The sequence below is a fragment of the Struthio camelus genome, chromosome 17 (genome assembly GCF_040807025.1).
Source record: "Struthio camelus isolate bStrCam1 chromosome 17, bStrCam1.hap1, whole genome shotgun sequence".
Classification (NCBI taxonomy): domain Eukaryota; kingdom Metazoa; phylum Chordata; class Aves; order Struthioniformes; family Struthionidae; genus Struthio; species Struthio camelus.
This window is the reverse complement of record NC_090958.1, coordinates 17,375,150-17,394,516: the sequence shown is the minus strand read 5'-3', so window position 1 is coordinate 17,394,516 and position 19,367 is coordinate 17,375,150. Positions and strand designations below refer to the sequence as shown.

At 43.6% G+C, this 19,367-nt stretch overlaps 2 protein-coding genes across 16 annotated transcripts in view; one reads left to right on the top strand and one right to left on the bottom strand.

The window, feature by feature from the left end:
* KDM2B (lysine demethylase 2B) overlaps positions 1–8,080 on the top strand; it is a 122,501-nt gene extending 114,421 nt beyond the window's left edge. For 7 of the 14 annotated variants that reach the window (XM_009666594.2, XM_068911266.1, XM_068911268.1 and 4 more), the window contains 7 exons: positions 712–750; positions 2,343–3,016; positions 4,552–4,715; positions 5,212–5,373; positions 5,637–5,738; positions 6,064–6,282; positions 6,813–8,080. In XM_009666594.2, the coding sequence (XP_009664889.1) occupies positions 712–750; positions 2,343–3,016; positions 4,552–4,715; positions 5,212–5,373; positions 5,637–5,738; positions 6,064–6,282; positions 6,813–6,994 (1,542 nt within the window). In that variant the 3' untranslated portion in view covers positions 6,995–8,080. The remainder of the gene's footprint in view (positions 1–711; positions 751–2,342; positions 3,017–4,551; positions 4,716–5,211; positions 5,374–5,636; positions 5,739–6,063; positions 6,283–6,812) is intronic. The other 7 variants (XM_009666600.2, XM_068911271.1, XM_068911277.1 and 4 more) reach the window with 3 other exon arrangements.
* Positions 8,081–10,033: 1,953 nt separating this feature from the next.
* RNF34 (ring finger protein 34) lies at positions 10,034–19,367 on the bottom strand. 2 transcript variants are annotated; one of them, XM_068911279.1, is made up of 6 exons: positions 19,246–19,367; positions 15,285–15,503; positions 13,500–13,889; positions 13,132–13,191; positions 12,703–12,904; positions 10,034–11,231 (listed from the first exon to the last, which is right to left on the bottom strand). In XM_068911279.1, the coding sequence occupies exons 1-6, from the start codon at positions 19,249–19,251 to the stop codon at positions 11,044–11,046; spliced, it is 1,065 nt and encodes a 354-aa protein (XP_068767380.1). In that variant the 5' UTR covers positions 19,252–19,367; the 3' UTR covers positions 10,034–11,043. The 2 variants fall into 2 exon arrangements, with proteins under 2 accessions (XP_068767380.1, XP_068767381.1); XM_068911280.1 differs by lacking the exon at positions 19,246–19,367 and adding an exon at positions 18,808–18,826.

Sequence of the window (19,367 nt, the reverse complement as noted above, 5' to 3'; positions counted from 1 at the left end):
AAGATACTTGGAGTAGGAACAAGGTGAAAATCAATTTTTAATGGAAACTTTTTCATCTTTAGCCACATGGAGGCGCATGGCAGCTTTTTTTTTTTTTTGTAGCTGATCCACAACTGTACAGTACACACAACTGATCAGAGGAGCTGTGGAGATGACACCTTCTGTAGCCTGCAGAGGGGAGGAGCTGCTCACAGCAGCAATGTAGACAGCTTTTCCCTGAATTTATCAGTCGGAGCATTCTGAATTTGTCATGTGGATTGCAAAACTTACTACTTTGCAAATCAGCATTTCTGTATTTCCTGAGGTAGAAGCGAGGGTCTAGATGTAACTTTTATCAGGAATAAACATATGATGGCTTTGAGATCAGGATCAGCGGCTGGTTGCGTGCTGCGCGTGTAGTTCGCTGGAACTGGCAGTCTGCCGTTCGAGGCTTGACGGTGGGACACCACACCACAGCGCAGGAGATGTAGGCAGCGGGGTTGCCTCGGAGTGGGAGAGCAAAATTCATGATACCAGTTTATGCGTATCTGGTTTGTGGCCATGCTTTCCTTTTCCCATCCCTATGGACTCGCTGGAGTGTTTATGGATCACCTGGATTGTTCCATGAAAACACCTCAGCACGTGAAGGTTTGGCAACCCATGGTGCTTTCTTCAACAGACAGCACAACCAATGTCCTGTTTTGGGGTTTTTACTTTTCTTTCTTCCAACAGCTAAAACTTGGAAAAGAAGAGAAACTCTTCAGGAAAAAGGTACTTTGCCTTTTTAATGGATGTGTTTTTAATCTCTTTTAACCCCTCCCTCCTTATGTGAGCTGTACTGTGAGCCGGTTACTCTATCAGTCGTGTCTTTTGTGTCACTGCAGGCGTTTTTATTACTCCATTTACATCTTGAAATTACAGAAACTGTCTCTCGTGCAAACCTTCACGCTCCAGATGAGCTGAGCCACGGAGTGCCTGGTTTGTCTCTTCTGTTCAGGTGTCCTGTATTGAAATACAGCCATAAGCTGTAGTTTAAAGAGCCAAGGAATAAAATTCTGTGCTCAGTACTGATGTTTTGCTCTCCGCGCGTGCTTGAATCTTGCCCCTGCAGCACGTGCCCGCAGCACGTTCACGGAGTCCCCCTCGGGCGCCCCAGGGAGCCCTGGGTGACCTGGCACGAGTACTGGTTACCTCTCACAAGCTGGCATAATAACAAGTCTGATACCCTTAAATTATGCATGCTTCAGTATCCTGCGTGGAGGATGCTGCAAGCTGATAGTAGTCTGATGTTTTAATTTTTTTTATTCTAACCTGTCATTAAGTTACTGTGACCTCCTCCTTTAAAGGCAGAGTGAGCCACTCTCTCTGTTGTAGGCCCCCGTCTGAAGCATAGGAGCACATCCGCTGACTTGATCCAGTTAGTTTATCACAAAAGCATAGGCTTTCTGATACCAGGAGTGTGTTCACTTACTAATGCTGTTTCATTTTAACAGCTGCCAGCTTCCTTCTTGCTTGTAATCGGATTAAATTTGAAGTCTTTCCTGGTTTTGGCTTATACATCTCTTACATTTCTATCTGGTGCCCATGGAAGTGAGATTAGATTAAAATGAGCAAGTGAAGCGTGGTTTGCTGTAGGGAGCAGTGACGAGGGCAGGGAAGAAGGTGCTGGCCAGCCCCTGTCAGCCCGCGTTGCGTTGGAGGCCGTGTCAGTGCGAGCTCTCATCGGACGAGCAGTGTGTCAAAGCTGTCAGTCACATCCCCTGTTCTGCACGCGCAGGAGGTGGCGGGGAAACCTTGAGAAGATGAGCAGAGGTTGGCAGGACAGAAAGAGGCAGCTATAGCATAATTAAACTAGGTGGTGAGTATCCAGCAGTAAGCGCCATGACAGAAGCGCAGCAGCAGCGCGAGTCAGTGATTGCAGTTCAGGACGTTTCAGAGCTTCATCTCTTGGCCAGGGGCAGGAATGCATGTCAGCCAGCTTTTAAAGTGGGTGCTTTACCCAGTGAACCACTACTGTGTCCCAAGCCTGGTTTCTTCTGGCCTGCTGGGGTGTGCTGTTAATCTTTGGTATGTAAGTTGTCTGCTGCGTAACAAGCAAGGTCCTTAAATCCGCAGGATTATGCATGGGGGATACATGTATTTATCAGTGTGTGGGAGTCCAGAAGGCCGATCGCTGGACTCCTGTTGTCATCCCTGCGATGGCACTTGACCTTGATACCTTTGGCCGGCGAACGTACTCTCGTGCTCAGCTGTGTGCTGGCCCTGCTTGGCAGGGCAGTCCGACCCCCGCCCCAGGCACGGCATGTGAAGTTTACTGAGCGTGTTCTTGCCCAAATAGTCAGCACTTGTCTCTTCCTTTTCAGCGGCGATCGTGGAAGGCTCCAGATGACCGAGCTGCCATGCTCAAACCTCTGCGACGCCTCAAGCAGGAGCCTGAGGATGACCTGCCAGAAGCACCTCCCAAGTCCAAGGAGAGCGACCAGTCGCGGTCCAGCTCACCCACTGCAGGTCCCAGCACGGAGAGCGCTGAGTCCAGGGACAAGAAGAAGTTCAAGATGAGGCGGAAAAGGCGGCTTCCCAATAAGGAACTGAGCAAGGAGCTCAGCAAGGAGCTCAACCAGGAGATCCAAAAAACCGAGAACAGCCTTGCCAATGAGAATCACCAACCCATTAAATCTGAACCTGAGAGCGAGAACGAGGAACCTAAGCGTACCCTGAACAACAGCGAGAGACTCCATAGGTTCAGCAAAGGGTTAAATGGGACTCCCCGGGAGCTGAGGCACCAGCTCATCCCCAGCCTGCGAAGCACACCTCGGGGAATAACCCGGCCACCACCTTCGCTCTCTCCTCCCAAATGCATTCAGATGGAACGGCACGTTATCCGGCCACCTCCCATCAGCCCCCCTCCAGACTCGCTCCCCCTGGATGATGGGGCAGCACACGTGATGCAGAGGGAAGTCTGGATGGCTGTCTTTAGCTACCTCAGTCATAGAGACTTGTGCATCTGTATGAGAGTTTGCAAGACCTGGAACAGATGGTAAGGAGGGCAGGAAACGGAGCTAGAGCTACCGTGCAGTGGGATGGACTCATAAGGGAAACGGGTGACCAGAGGCACTAATGTCTTCCTAGAAGAAGTGTGCAGGGTGTCACTGAAGCTCTCTCGAGCCCAAAGAGAAAAGGTGACCAGCAGTGCCTAGAAAAGTACCTGCCTTTCTTTCGGCAAAGCTTTCTCCGAAACAGCAGATTCCAGGGTTTCTGATGGGCATGCATGTGGAAGGACAGCCGGGTTGCACGTGTCAGGCTTCCAGGCTTCGTAACACCCGAGAGCACTTGCAGCCTGCTCTGTAGCTAGACACCACGATGCCCTTGGCTGCTGGAACAGTCGTTCTAGGTCGTGCTAAGTCTTGGCATCGTCCTGTCCTCAGGACCTGCTCACTGCTGATGAATTTGACTTTGTTTTGTTTTGTTTGTTTTAGTTCAGCTATTAAATGTTTGTTAAGAAACAGTGAAGATGCCCTCCGTGTTCTCTTTAGGTCTATTCCGATTGTTGCCCTCTGCAGGGTACACGGAGGGAGCGATCCCGTTCACTGTGTTCTGTGCTAGCAAAGCTGATGAAAGAGTCCTTGCTTATCGTACTTACTCGCAAAGTGTCCGGTGCTCTGGGTACCAGAGTGTAAAAACTGACACGCTCAGTCCGTGACTGTACTGTAGCAGGAAGCATCAGTGGACAGATTTATATGTTTGGTTGAACTTGTAGTAAAGTATCTTGTTTTCTGTCATCTCAGATTATCAACTGTAATGTGCACACAGATGGGCAAATAGTAGAGACTCCTTCCTGGCACAGTCTAGTAACAAACTGGGTTAAATGACAGAAGGATTGAAGTTGATAATTCAGTGCAAAAAGATGTGCATGGTGTCCATCTTCCATGGGTTCCTTGGTGTCACAGAAAGGTGGTAAATGTTTTTGTCCACTTAAATGCAATATTTTCTAACGGAAAAGTGGGAAAATGCAAAATCTTGGAAACCCATTAAAACGATAACGGGTTTCCCCCCTGTTGCTTGTTGCCCTTAAAGACGATAGAGAGTGTATTATATTAACACATAAGATATGTAGGTAGGCCTAAAACAAAAAACACGGAACAGGAAGGGAGATTTTACAGAATTTATTGGCCTAGGTAAAGAAGACTTAGGAGAAGTGAGGACAGTAGCATTTAAAACCAGTCTTTGTTTTCAAAAGGTAAGAAAGAAGGTGTGGCCCTTGTCTTAAGGCTAGAAAATGGATTTTAACAAATGCTGCGATGACTTTGAACGGGATCCGAAGTTGCTGACATTCGTAGTTCTGTGGGAATAAATCAGTACTCTATTGCATGATAGACTTGGTGGAGAAACTTCAAACTTATATAGCACTGTTTCTGTTGGTGTGCCTATGTTAGTATCTATCACTCAGCCTTATTTTTTGCTATTTCCAGTTAAATGAAGTAGTTTCCATACTTTTGATGACACCTTGTAAGGTTTTGCCGAGATCAAAACAAGTACCAAATTAAGCTGTTGGCTTTTTTTCTTTTTGGGTAGGTGCTGTGACAAAAGATTATGGACCAAAATAGATTTAAACCATTGTAAATCCATCACTCCACTTATGCTTAGTGGCATTATTAGGAGACAGCCTGTAACCCTTGATCTTAGCTGGACAAATATATCTAAAAAGCAGCTGAGTTGGCTTATCAACAGACTCCCAGGTAAGTGATGTTTTGAACGTTTCACCAAGTCTAGCAAACCAATTTATATCTAAATTGCAGAGGAATCTCTGAGGAATGTCTAAAGGGATCCAGGTATCCTAGCCATCTACTTATCTCCTAGGAATGAAGCATCAGCAGGTTAAAATGGGCCAGAAGCTAGTTATGTTGTGACTACTTGACTTTCTAGGTAAAACTAATGTGGGGCAGGTCTTAGTCAGCAGGTAAGGTTGTGGAAAGCGCCCATGCTAACCACGTTAGCAAGTTGCACGCTCGAGGGGGTGCTGGGGAACTGCTTTCGCCTGCAGTAGCAAGGTTCTAGGCTGTGGGTGAGATGGAGAACTGGGTGGGTGGAGGCTTCCTGCATGTCGCTGCTTACCCTGGACTGCTGGGATCGTCCACCATAGCAGCCTCAGGCTTAACCTATCCTGCATGTGGTAGCTAGGGTCACCGTGTACATCTCTGGATAGGCCAAGCACTCCAATTTCTGTATCTGCAGGTCTCCGAGACCTGCTCTTATCAGGGTGCTCATGGATAGCAGTGTCAGCACTTTGTAGTTCCAGTTGTCCTTTACTCCGAACTCTGGACGTGCAGTGGGCAGAAGGATTGAAAGACGCACAAATGAGAGACCTCTTGTCACCACCCACAGATAACCGGCCAGGTAACGAGGTGGGAGGAGCGCGTGGGAGACCCGTCAGATGCGTTCGGTGGCATGTTCTGCTGCTAGCCCCACTTGGAGGAAACGAGCAGAAATCCCTGCGACAGCACGGGCTGGGTTCTGGGCTTTGATGCGTGCCAGGTGTTCAAAGTAGTGACTTACAACACCTGGCTGGAAGCCACTGGGTGATAAGTTATGTTCTCTGGCTGCTTGAACAGTCATCTTAGCCACTGTGCTGGTTTTCTGTCTGACTTTCTTCTCTTCAGGCTGCAACGGGTGTACTTTAGAGAGTATGGAAACACTTTCTTCCAGTTCAGGGAAGGAGCAGTTCTGTGGGTCATGCCACATTCGCCCGGATATCAGCTCAGGTGAAATTTTGAGCAAATCAGATCTGCTTTCTGGCATGCACTGCACAGCCTACTGCTTACTCTCAACTAGTAATTCTGCTGGGTCCCTGCAGTTACTTCTTTCCCTTTGTTTTGATATCAGGAGGTGGTTTTCTCCACGAGCCTGTGCCAAAAATAGAAAAGTGTTCCTGCTGATATCCCCTCCAAAGCAACAGACAGGCAGAAACGTCTGAAGTTAACTTAGGGCAGCAGCGTTGTGTGTTACAGTGCATTTCATATAGATCTGCAAATGTTTGCAATACTGGGTGGCACTTTTATGAATGGCCTACTACCCCCCCTTTTCCAGGTCAGATCGACAACCGGAGTAAACTACGGAACATAGTTGAACTGCGTTTGGCTGGTCTGGATATTACGGATGCTTCTTTACGACTGATCATACGGCACATGCCTCTGCTTTCCAAACTCAATCTTAGTTACTGTAATCATGTGACAGATCAGTCTATTAACCTGCTGACTGCAGTCGGAACCACCACGCGGGATTCGTTAACAGAAATTAATTTATCAGGTGTGGAGCACAAACACAAGGGAGGGGAGGAGGAGGGGAATTGCCTATCTGTTAAGCTCGTGTGAAATAACGATTAGTGGAAGTGGTTTTACCCAGTTATTCCCTTTCTCTTCGCAGTACAATTTCCCTATCGATAGTCAGTCTCTGCAATTACTGGATGTTTTGCTGGTGTAAAACAAATATCCTCCAGCTGCCCAGCCTTTCCCGGGGCCCTCCACCAGCTGACGTTCCTACTGCGCGTCCCAGTTAAGGGCCATGTGTTGTACCTTGCTCATCCTCCACATGGGATTCTTAAACTCTGCTGCTTCTCGCATCTGGCATGTTTTGCTTTATGTTATCAGTTATGCAACAGGGTCACAGGGATCAGAGAGTTGTCATGAGGCTGGTGGGGGTTTTAACCCAGTGACTTCACTGTGCGCCCAGTGGAAGAGGAGCAAAAAGGACCTATCCCAGGCAGTATAGACTGTCCTTGTGCTGAAAAACACATCAAGACATGCTTTTAAATTTCTCTCTCTGTGATTTCTCGGCAGACTGCAATAAGGTGACTGACCAGTGCCTGTCTTACTTCAAACGTTGTGGAAACATCTGTCAGATCGACTTGAGGTACTGCAAGCAAGTGACAAAAGAAGGCTGTGAGCAGTTCATAGCAGAAATGTCAGTAAGTGTTCAGTTTGGGCAAGTGGAAGAAAAACTTCTGCAAAAACTGAGTTAGTTAAAGGACACATGTAAATACTGGGGCGGGGGGGGGAAGGGACTAAGAACATGTAGGGATTTTATTTTCAATTGGGAACTTGGAATATCGGAAAATATCAGGATTGGATTTTACAACTCTTGTCAAGGAGAGAACGACATTAAACTACCCATGTTAAGAATTTCAACCTGTGCCACTAATTCAGTCTACCTGGGATGTCCTGCACTGGCTCTTATGCAAATTCATAAGGCGACTGTTATTGATGAAAATTGTTCACACCCAGAAGAAGACTGATCTCCAAGAAATACTGTTATTTAAAGTACCACAGCATGTGCTTGGTAGTGTAAATTTGATTTCTGCTTTTCATTTCTTAAAACAAACAAACAAAAAAAGTTGGTGTCATTAAAGTGGACCACGCACTGCATTTCTGCCTTCTTAACACATTTTGTTTTGTTACATCTTACATTATGCAGAACTATTTTTGTACAAAAATTGTTTAAAAATTATTTATGCAATGTTTGAATGCATTATCAGTGTTTCGGTTTTGATTGCCAATTTTTATCTTTACTTATGGTAGGAGAGAACTTAACCTATACTTCGTAGACAGTATCTATCTACAAACGTGCCCAGGTCAGGAAAAGTAGGTTAATACTTTCAACTTAAAGCATGTTTTAATGGAAGTTTATATCCTGCTTTGTATACTTCAGAAGTGACATAAGCATGTTGTGGAAATAAGGTGTAAATTATAGTTGAAGTAAAACACTTTGCCAAGTTTTATCTGTATAGAAATCACCTTTTTCTCAAAATTTTAAAAATTCCAATTTCAGCTTTTGCACATAGGAGGGTTTCACTCTGTAGCATGAGCTCTTGTACTCAATATAAAATTAATTTATACAGTGAGTCCAGCAGTAGAATAAATGGTCAAACGTAGTCTCTCTTTCTTTGAAGTGTGAGTTGAGTTCTCATTTAAGGTTTATAACATGGTTATTTCCTGATTGTAAAATTCTGCATTCATAAGTGCCATTGTTGTAAGGTGTTGTTTTCGTAGACCTTCCTGATGCCGTTTTACCTTTGTTGAATTTGTATAAACAATTGTACAAAAAGAGATACAGCCTACGAGGGTTTCTGTTCCAGTTCCGGTTTGCTGGGGGGGGGGTCATGCTTCGTCCTTCAGCTGTTAGCTGAGGAGTGGCTTTGTTTCAGTAGAGCTCCCATGCTAACCACATGTATTTAATGCTGGCCTGCAACAGCAGCAGGTGCGGTGAGGGACCTGGGTTCTTTTACTGCTGTCAAGTTACACATGGGGAAAATGTGCACAGCACCTACAGCAGGAGCAGCTGTAGGCAAGCTATTGATGCTTATTGTTCTACTCCAGGTGTGTATGTGAGAAAGAAATGGTAAATAGTTTAATTGTAACCACTTGTGGGTGTAGTAGCTGGATCTACCCTATTCTTACAGGATCTGTTATTTAAAACACATGTGCACACTCACTCTGAAGTTGTGTAAGGTTAAGCAGTGTTACTGAAGCTGCCAAACTACCTCCTGCCACTTAGGAGTTACGATAGTTAAAGGGGTTATAGAAGAAAAAAAAGCTCTCAACATTACTGCCTTTGCTCCTGTTGAGATGCCAGCTTTCCTCTGCCACAAGCATGTGACCCATATCTTCTCGCTGATGAGCTTTTAGGCACTAGCTTATGAGGTGAATGTAGTGAGCCTGATTTGGTATATAGTCAATATATACACTTCCAGCTGAGAAATGGGTCTTGTCTACTATGCTCATACTTTTCTTTCGTATGTAGAGCGTGAGCCAAAGGCGTGAGCTTATTTAAACTAAGGGAGAGTTACAGCAGTGACTGCTAGTTGGGAAAAAAGCTCATTGGCAGATAACATTTTGATGTGTGCAACATAATACAGCAATTTCTTGGTTCTGAGCTCTGAGAAGGTAGTTGTTCCTAGCTGTGATGAGAAAGGAGAGATTAACAGGAGGAGCCTCTATCATTCAGCAAGTAGCAGTTCCACAGCTGTCAATGCACCCTTTAGCCAATGCCTCAAAGTTGACATAGACCACTACATTTATCCTGCTGCCCCCCCCCCCCAAAATGTGTAGACATCAATACATGTGTACAACAAAATGTGTACAACATCAATACACTTCAAGACGACTGTTAAAGCCTAAGGTTGAGTTGATGAATCAGTAGTACGCAGGGCTGGATAAGAAAAGACACAGAGGCTGGAAAAGCCCATCACAAATCTTTATTAAACTTGTGTGGCTGATAATCCAAATGGGAATAATGTATAGGGTATGGTTTTCTTCACTGGCTTACCACCCACTGAACAGAGGCTCCAGGAATTAAGTACTTAGAAGTAACATTTTTAAAAAATAAAGCCATTGTGAGATTTGCTCCCTTCTGAAAAATAACCAGCAGTATCTTTACAGAAATGCAGATTTTATTTTGAGGAGCTACTATCTCTTTTTTTTTTTTTTTTAAGCCTAGGAGCCAGCTTAATTTTCCACACAAAGGAAAAGAGCAGGAAGGACATGTAGTAGAGCAGAGGTAAGCATTCTCAGGTACTAGAGACTGTGCAACATTTCTCTTCCCTCTTTCCATTACTTTGCCAATAAACTGCATTTCTTTAAGTTCTAGCTAAAGTAGCTGCACTTGCCTTGGTTACTTAGCTACCCCTGGAACTCTTTCAAGCAGAAGCTTCCTTTCTGCAACTACCCTCACCAGCTGCTAAGCAGGGACCCACGCTGCAGCAGGGGTCTCTGCCCCATCCTACTCTAGGGGCAGAGACCAGGCAGCTCCTGGCGTGCTATGCACAGCCAGAGCCCAGTGCCTACCGTAGGGCACAATACCCAGCCTCTGGAAAGAAACTGCATCAAGACACCCCCCCCCCCCCCCCCACACACACACACACTACACCTAACAGCTTGGTAAAGAGGGAGAACCTTTCACAGACTTGAGATGTTTGCTTCAAGAGGATACGTGCCCTACTGCTGGTAAGAAATCCAGCTAGAAACTGGACCAACACAGGATTACACACAGGTCACTCCGCAACTTAACTAGAAGCTTGTTTAATAGTGGCCTAGCCTTGGTTAAAACAAATTTATTTCAACAAATACCATGTTTCTTCTCCCTTATCCTTAATTAAAAAACCCTACTTGTTTAAGGTTAGTAATACCATACATTCCAAACATTAGCAGCAAGTGGTTTCATGACCCTGATTAGTATTCACAGCAACATCAGGCTGTCAGCACATGAAGTACAATCATCACATGTATTCTTAATACAGTTATAATAGGCATGAATGGATTAAGGACCACAAGCATGTGTTTTAATATACCCATTCAAAAAAAAACACTTAAAAAAAAAAGTAAGTGGTATTCATACACCACATGATAGAGCCCTGTAAAATGACTATGCTTGTTGCACATTTACAAAGAATGGCCAAGACAATACACAGGTAATGACAGACATTTTGAATGAAGCAATCAGCAAAAAATAGATTGCCTAAGAACTTCTGTGCAGGTACAGTTAATGGCAGTGCTTTCTACAATCTTATTTTATAGGCTGTTAACACTGTTGCAGGAACAGTGTCAGAACAGTTACATTCTATATTTAGTTACATAAAAGCTGAATAGTCAACTGATAAATTCATTGCTTCTAATGCACTAGACAGTGTAATAGTCTAACAATATGGTCAAGTAAAGGTGTTTTCCTGACCACTTCTTGAACACTTAATGCAATAATTAGGGGTGATATTCTTCAGAAGAGAGCAAGAAGTGATTCTAGGTCTGCTGTAAACAGTTTGACTTGAACAGTTTGTGGTTTTATAAGGTAAGTCAGACAGCTCTATTACTGTACACACAGGCATCATACTGCCCCACTGTCAGATTAAGTACACTGTAGAAAAGCGCTTCACAAACTTCGCTATCCTAATGTTCAAAATATTTATTATGGTTTAGTCTGAGAACTAAAATCTGCCATGTGTCCCAAGCTTCAGTACTCTTGCTCACAGAAATCCTCGAAGTCAAAGGGCGACTATAAAAATCAATTTTTGGTCTTCATTTAAGATTTAAATACATGCACTGCTCGTACAACATACTGTCGACAGATGGGGCACTCGCTCATTCTTTTGCCACACTTTGTGCAAGTGACCATGTGACCACATTCCAGCAGGACGCAGTCAATCACCGCGTCCATGCAGATCCGACACAGGTTATCATCGTTGTCATTCAGCTGCATCTTCTCTCCCTCTGCAAAGCAACACGTCATACGTTCGGGCTGTACAAACCCAGTTAACTTCTAGCCCAGGCATCCATTAAACTATTGAGACAGCCTAATTTAGCATAAATTTGTTCTGCAGAATGTGTACAATAGTTCTTCTAGCCCATAGAAGCTTGTTTGAGAATTACTCCATATTCTTAAAAAACAAACAAAAAAATACCACTAAAACCCGCTATGCTCACATCCAATATTTGGCTTCATTCTTTTTTACTCAGGATTAGAAACGGTCTCCAAATTCAGTAACACTGAATAATAACGCTAGATTAAAATTCAGAGCATGTTGTTTTTCCATCTCTTAGCTTACTTCATTTGAAAGAATACGTTCATCAGAAGATTAAATGTGATAGTACAGAATAAGGCAGACTCAGAAGTGGAAGCCTTAATCAAGTAAGCTGTAAAGATGACAGAAGTGAAGAAAACCTGTCAAGTGCCATTGAAAATAGACAGTGTGCCCCTCTAATAGCCATACATGCTCTGTAAAACCATGGGGGGGGGGGGGGACCTAAGTTGGATTTCAGAGAGCTTCTAGATTTTTAGTTGACAGGACTGAGTCTCACTTAAGCCATGTTTTGACACTGAGCAGCAGTCCTACTCAAGACAGTGTGTGTCCATCATCTTCCAAACACTTCTCCACACTGGTTTCCCACCCACTTAGCTGATTATTTCACACCTGATTATCACAGCTGCAATATTTGTGCTGTCATAATCTGGCTGTAAAGTAGCCCAAGGCAAGCAAGTTTTCCAGTCTTCACAGTTCCCTAATCTTTACCGCCTGACTGCACCACAGCAGCAACAACCGGATGCAGGAATACACAGCCAGGTAGGAATTTCTTGAGCTTGCAATGACATCAAAAAAGATGTTCCTCAAATTATACTTGGTTAACAGGAATCAGTCTGCAGGTTAAAGACTGAAATTCAGTGTAACATAGGTTAGAAGATGACTAGTCATTCAGCTGCAGCCACAGAACCACCTTATCAGGGAAACATGGATTTATACCAAACCACCTGATCTTGGATTTCTGCCACTGTAGCTTTTAATTCTGTACTACAGTAGGATACTTGAACTGCCTTGGCCTGGAGAAAGCTACTGCAGACACTCCCCCACTAATACTTGTGAAACCTAGTAAAGGACATGGAGGTGCCAAGCCTTCGTCTGAGGAACTGGTTTTCAGTTCTGCTATTTACCTTTGTTATGAAAGCTGAGGTGCCTGAGCTTTGGAAAAAAAAAAAAAACCCGGAAAGCAACACAATCTTTGAAAGCCTTAATTCCTAACTATTACTTTGTTCAACTATTCTAGATGCAGCTGAAACTGGATAAACGCCTTCCAGTTATTCCAGGGAAACACTGAAACTAAGGTGCCAAGCCCTTCTGTTGGCAGAACTAGCCAGTGGAGACCAGAGAAGTAGTTTTAAGAAAGTGAGAATTAAATATAAACTTACGCGTCTTGTGGTTTTCCTCGCTCTCTCTGTATAGTCTGCTCACTTTTTCCACGAGTTCCCATTTTTCACAGCATCCTGAATAGTTGACAAAATTACATGCAAGTATTTCCTTCAGCTGCCGAACACTCAACCCTTCAACGTCTTCCAGACTTGAAATATCAGACAAAGATGCCCTCACTCGCTTTCTGGACAATCCAGGGGTCTGAAACACATCAGTTGTATGTTTTTAACTGTTTGTCCTAGTAATTTCAGAGCACCAGATTTGTTCTGCTTTGTCACAGATTACATGAAGCTAGAACTTGGCCAAAGTTTTATTCTCTTTAAAGCAACTATTTACAAACGTGTTATTAAAAATGCCAAATTCTGAAACAACTAGAGTACTTTATGGTGTCATACACCAAAAATGTATTCTTTGGATAGTTCTCTCACCTGCTCTTCTGCGCTTTCTTCTTCCTCTTCATTATTTACCAAAGATGTTTCAGTTTGTCCCTGTGTACAGAATGAAACTAATCAAAATAAAAATATATGTATATATTCATTCTAAAATATTTTCCTTACTGTACCAAACGGATAACAATAACATTTTAAAGCTTCAACTGCTACTAATCATTATGGATTTAACTCATTTCTATATCTAAGCTGCTAATAATCTTCCATTTTCAGGTCAGAGATAGGAGAAATCCTTTTCTCTACCACCCCAACTGGTGTTCTGGTTAGTTTCAGAGCAACGCATACCTACAAAAAAAAAAAAAAAAAAAAGCTAAGCTATATCATAAAACACATTTGAATTATTGTACCCGTAAAGGTGTTCCATTTCCTGTGCTTCCTCTTCTGTTTGCAAGTTCTCCTTGAGAAGACACTGATACAGACATAGAAAATGGATGAGTAAAAAAAGTGGAAGTCTGTGACCGTGAAGAATGCAAGCTACCAGCGTCCGTATCCTCCTCAGAACCTAATCCATGATGGCACAGCACAAGATCCACCAAGTCTTCTTTCTCCCTACAAGTATCTGTTGGAATGTTTCTGAGAATCAGATACTGACGCAAATCCTTTACTTTCAATCTCATTAACTGAGGTCGCTGAAACGCTGTTTCTTGTAATAAGTGACAAGTAGAGCATCTTCTGAGATTTTCTTGTAAGACTGAACAAACGGAGCAAAAATCCTTCTTGCAGTCACAACACACATGCTAAGCAGAAAGACAAAATAACCAGTTAGCGGTATGTCAGATATTTACTGGAGTAGAAAACAAATCTATAGGCTGCTCTTTCCTTCTCCAGACCACATCATTTATTATTGATTTTAGGCTTTCAATCAATTCCTAAAAATGATGTAATGCCAAAATTGTTAAGTATATAAAATTGCCCTGTCAAATAGTTTTTCAGATGTTCAAGGTTTATGTAGCTTTTGTAGCAATATTGAAAGCTGATTTGAGGCCTATGAACAAAGTGCCTAAATTGTAGTTTACACAGTCATTACACAATTTTATGGCAGGTTAAGATAGTTTTGAATAAACTAAGTGTCACTGCTTTTTTCACACATGTAAAACAGTATAATCCCCAAACTTAGGAGAATATACTTTCTCAGTCGATTTAGAAAACTGTAAGCAAGTCTTAAATGTGAAGATCCAGGGAGCAGGTAAGTACTCCTTAAGTGCCCAGGTGTCATTTCAGAAGAGAGGGTTGTTCAAAAGATTGACTACAATACACAGAAGCTAGAATAGGCAAGTTTTCCAGCAATTTAAAATGATCTTCTCATCCACTGTGAACAAACCCAAACTCCTCTTTGCCCAAGTTCTTCAGAATTTTAGTAAATTAATATTCGCTTCAGAACGCGTCCCTACACAACCATTACTTTCACAATGTGCTTGCCGTGCAAATAACAGAACGCTGCGGTAAAAGGAAAGAGAAAACTGAACGCAGGAACGGAAGAAAGAGGCTTCAGGTTTATCCAAACGCGCCACAGAGAACCAGGTCACTAAGTGGACCATGATGCTGGACAATCATGATGCACAGAAATAATATTAGCACTTTGAATTTTATTCATCTAGAAGCCTCATGAACTCACCAACCTGGCTCCAAATGAAGCAAGAGGCCATTAGAGCATAACAGCATTTCAAAGAACTAAATCTGGTTAGGAAACAAACAGAACTATGCTAGTACTTAACAGAAAGAAGCTGTAATTAATACTAAGTTGTGAGCTTTTAGCTTTTCCATCGTCCATGTTGTTCATTCCAATAGCCAACAACTACATTTGCTATCATCTTCAAAAACACAGCAAGATTTATTTTAACATTCTAGATTCTAAAATTAAAACTTGTATCTTACAAATTAGAATCAACTCATTTGTAGGTCAGATCAGATCTAACGTGTCACTGATTAACGAGCATGGGATGCATCAGACCTCTTAACTTCTAATCCTGTCTGACATTAATTTCCTGCGACCTCGGAAGAAGGCACTTACTCTCTCCTTGGCTACCTGCCTTGGTTTTCCCCATCCGAGGAAAAATACATAATCATCTCCCAATACGCTTTCAGATTAGTTCATATTAGTGAAAATATTACATAACAGGAAGTATACTCACTTTTTTCCTAAAAACCGAAAAGGAAAGTCCACAGGCTTTGCAAACTATGTTAGCTCCTCCCGCAGCTGGAGATGGATATGCCGAGAAGTCTGTATTTGGTGCAAATCTGAATGGGCCAGTACCTCCCCCAAAGCCAGCCTGTTGACCACGAACAGCTCCAGTACCCATGACTTCATTCAGCAACCCACAGCAGGAAGCCCACATGGAAGTAGCTCCTGCCTGAAAACATTCAGAAGGCAAGAGAGGAAGTTAGTATCTTAAAATCTGTATCACATGAGACTTGCTATTAAAGAGCTGCTCCACTCCATCTGTCATCATCCCAAAAGCACGTTGCGTGAATTCCCCGAGCATGAGGAATTCAATACATGAATGTCTATAACAAGCCCAGTAATCTCCACTTCTCAACTGCAAACCAAAGTAGGTAAGATTTGCTTCTAAGAAGCAAAAGCAGGCATAAGGAGTGTGCTTTCATAACTCCTTTTCTAGCAGAGTTCTGCACAAAACCAAAAGGGTAAGGAATTTGAGGAGATAATGCAATAGCAAAGCATATTAAAGAAGGAAGAGAGTAACAGCCAATCATAGGTAACCCAAAAAATTAACTAGCGAGGGACAGTCTGAAAGGAGAGAGACACAGCGATACACCAATTTATCATAATTAGAGCAGACCTGCCACCAGCAGAATCTTCTCCAGCACCAACTCAATTCCTATAGGATTGGCAGTGAAACTAGACCAGTGTTTCCAGTACAGTTTGTTACCTTGTGTTTGTTTACCCTGAAGAAAAGTTTCTAGCTCTTCCAACTTCAAGGCAACAAACTGAACTGTACTTGAAACAATGGAGAAACTAGACCAAGAATTACGTGTCTTTCAAGCCCTCCCTGGACCTGCTATTTTACTCTCTTACAAAAAGTTTAACAAAAGGAAAATAACTCCAAGTAAACTTATTCCATATTGACTGGATTTCAGTTTTGATTCATACAGTTGAATCATAAAATGAACTACAAAAAAGTCTAAATAACATATATAAATATTACATTACTACTTTTAATCCTTGAAAGTACGTTGTACTGGATTTTCTACCATGAAGTGCATATTCTACTTAAAGCTAGAATTTGGACTACAAGCTGTTCAGGTCATGTGTTTAATCACTGTCAGGTGGCTCATTGAAACCTACTGACCAAAAAAAAAAAAAACAAACAGAAGTGCATCAGGTTCTTGTGGAAGGAAGTTGAGTGATACAACTTCCTTTAAACACGATTTCTCCTCATACTTTGTTGTTTGTTTGTTTTATAACTATTCTAGTTAAGGCTGTTCTGTTTTTTGTTCCAGAATAGTATCTTTTTACAAAGCATAGAGACAGTAAACAATTGTGTCTGAGACTTACGGCTCCTGCTGTGAAACCTTAACAATACAGAATATGCAATTCATCTCAGTAAGGATGGCATTTTAATTCCTGTATTAACTAGACTGATTTCTATACTAAATTGCATATTTTCCCCAAACTGAACATCATTTATGCTGGTGTTATGTTGTTATGTTTGTGGGAACTTAACACACAGCCATTAGGGATACTCCAGAAATTCTTCCAAGCCATTGAGCACAAAAGGTAAGAAAAGAGTCCTTACTCTAGGTTAGGAAGAAGCTACGAGAAACAATGCCATAGGGCTACACGTATTTACAAAAACGTGTTCAAATATGTTCCTTAAGAAGCATTTCTCCGACCTATCCAAACGTGATATTTCATTTTCACTGCCCTCAGCTGACATCAGAAGTGTTTGCAATACCTGTGGAATACTGAACACTGACAGTCATTTTATTTCTGAGCTGTACTACACACAACATTGCAGGCACTAATAAAATCACACACATAAAACTAGATTAGTGAACGTAAATTGTTGCATAGGTATTTCAAGAGCAAGATTCATCCCAGACGTAATAAGAAACCTTCATGGAGCAGGCACCCACATTTAGGAAATCTTCCTAAGCTTCCTCTGAACAAGCAACGGCCCTTCCCTGACCCCTAACCGAGGCACAAGCATCCCCGTCACTTCCTAAGCTTTCTCTGAACAGAGCGCAAGAGGGATGAACAACCAACGGCCCTTCCCTGACCCCTAACCGAGACACAAGTATCCCTGTCACGTGGCAGAGCTCACAGATACACATCAGACAGACTCCAGATGAGCTGTGTAATCAGACTTTCATGCCAATAACAAGCTATCATTAAACTAAGACTTATTTTCTACTTTTCAGCACCAAAGAATTCAAATTTTTCCCATACAAAACAAATTATCCCTAGTTATCCTAGCTTGTTAGGCAAGAGCGAAGTTCAGAAATACAACCTAAAAACTAAACACCTAGCCCAAGAGCACTCCAAGTTTTAAGACTTGGAGTTTTGACAAGTATTTTTTCCTCATCTTAAAGCAAAGTTGTCCGTTGCAGAAACATTACTCTAATTCTTCACATATTCTTAAAAACTTACGAGCTGGCTTTTATATTTAAAAGACTTAAAAAGTGGTATGCAAATAAGTATAGAAAAATAAAACGATTAGCCAAAAGCATCTGTCAGTAGCTTCAGAAGCCAGCTTGTTTCACTACATAACTTACAGTCTTTGCAGGGGGTCACAGCAGGAGGAAGACGCACAGTGACTGAAAGGACAAAACCTAGTTGCTATTGCTATCGTTACCTGATAGCTTAGCACCTGGGTTTTAGGCTTACTTTATTCAATAGCCTGTAACAACCGCTCTTACATCACTATCAGCACCAAATAAATATTTCTTTAGGAAAAAAGAAGTGTTATTCTTTTTGATATATGACCATCTTAAGCATCAAACGGAAAAAGTCATTACATCTACCTTAAGCATTCGGTCATTTTAAGGTAAAAGGTAAGGCAACATGGGTATCATTTTCTCCTTAACCTAAATTAACCGTACGTTCTTTATAAGCACTAGTGCCATTCAATGTTAATCGAATTACAGACACTGTCTAGAGTGTGGTTTTATTGCTCTGCAAAATAAGTGAAACCATGCCAAAACCACTGACACAAGACACAAATGAGAAACACTAGAGAATTAATTAAAACTTTGGCAACTTCTGCACTGAAGAGCCATTTCTAACTATACCAGTCACGACTTCCTCATTCTCTTCTCACAAGCTGTCATCAGCTCTCCTCTCTCTCTCCATAACTTAAACGTGTCCTGTAAGTACAGAAATTCCCTTTGAACTCCTCCGGCCTTGTTCTAGGTTTTAAGGGCACGGAGTAGCCCGAGGAGAGTTTTCCTCTTCGGCAGACCCCCAGCGCCAGGCAGCTGGAGGCTCTGTCTTCGCTCCTTCCACAACCGAGCGAGAAGGACGCGGTACCAAAGCCAGCAGAGCAAGAGCAGCGCAGGAGGGATTTTTCCAGTCCTCGCTCAAACGCCGCGCTTACATCCACATAACTTCTGCGACTAACGCCCTGGGTCAAGGGAACCTTTTTTCCAAGGCCAACACCGCCGAAACGAGGGATGCCCGCTAGCGACAGCCCGCACCTAAAGCCGAACGGCCCCGCAGGGGGCGAGGAAGAGCGTTTGGGGAGCGAAAGCCCCGACCCGACCGGGCAGCCACTGCCGCCCCGCGGGGCCCGGCGCGCTCCAACGGTCGGCTCTCCTCACACGCCGCCGGGAGGAAACGGGGCCGGGGGGGGGGGGGGGGAAGCTCGCCTCAGGCCACCGAGCGGCGACACCAGCCGGCGACAAGCCCTGCCCGGCTGCTGAGTCAGCGCAGGGCGCCGCAGCTCCTCGGCACGGCGGCCCCGGGCCGGCCGCCCGCCGGTAACGGGGCGGGGAGGGCGGCCGCTGCCTGACCGGGCTGAGGCGAGGGGGGGAAGGGGCGGCACCGCCCAGCCCACCGGGGGTCACAGGCCAGGTTGCCTCCACCGTAAACGACGGAAAAGGCACCTTTTCCCTCCCTCCCCGCCCCCGTTTTACCTTCATGGCCGCTCCAGCACCGCCGCCGCCGTCGCCTCAGCCGGCGCCGTCCGCCGCGGCGACCCCGACGCCGCCCCCCTCCCGCCCCGCGCGGCGCTCCAACGGGCCGCCTCACGGAAGGC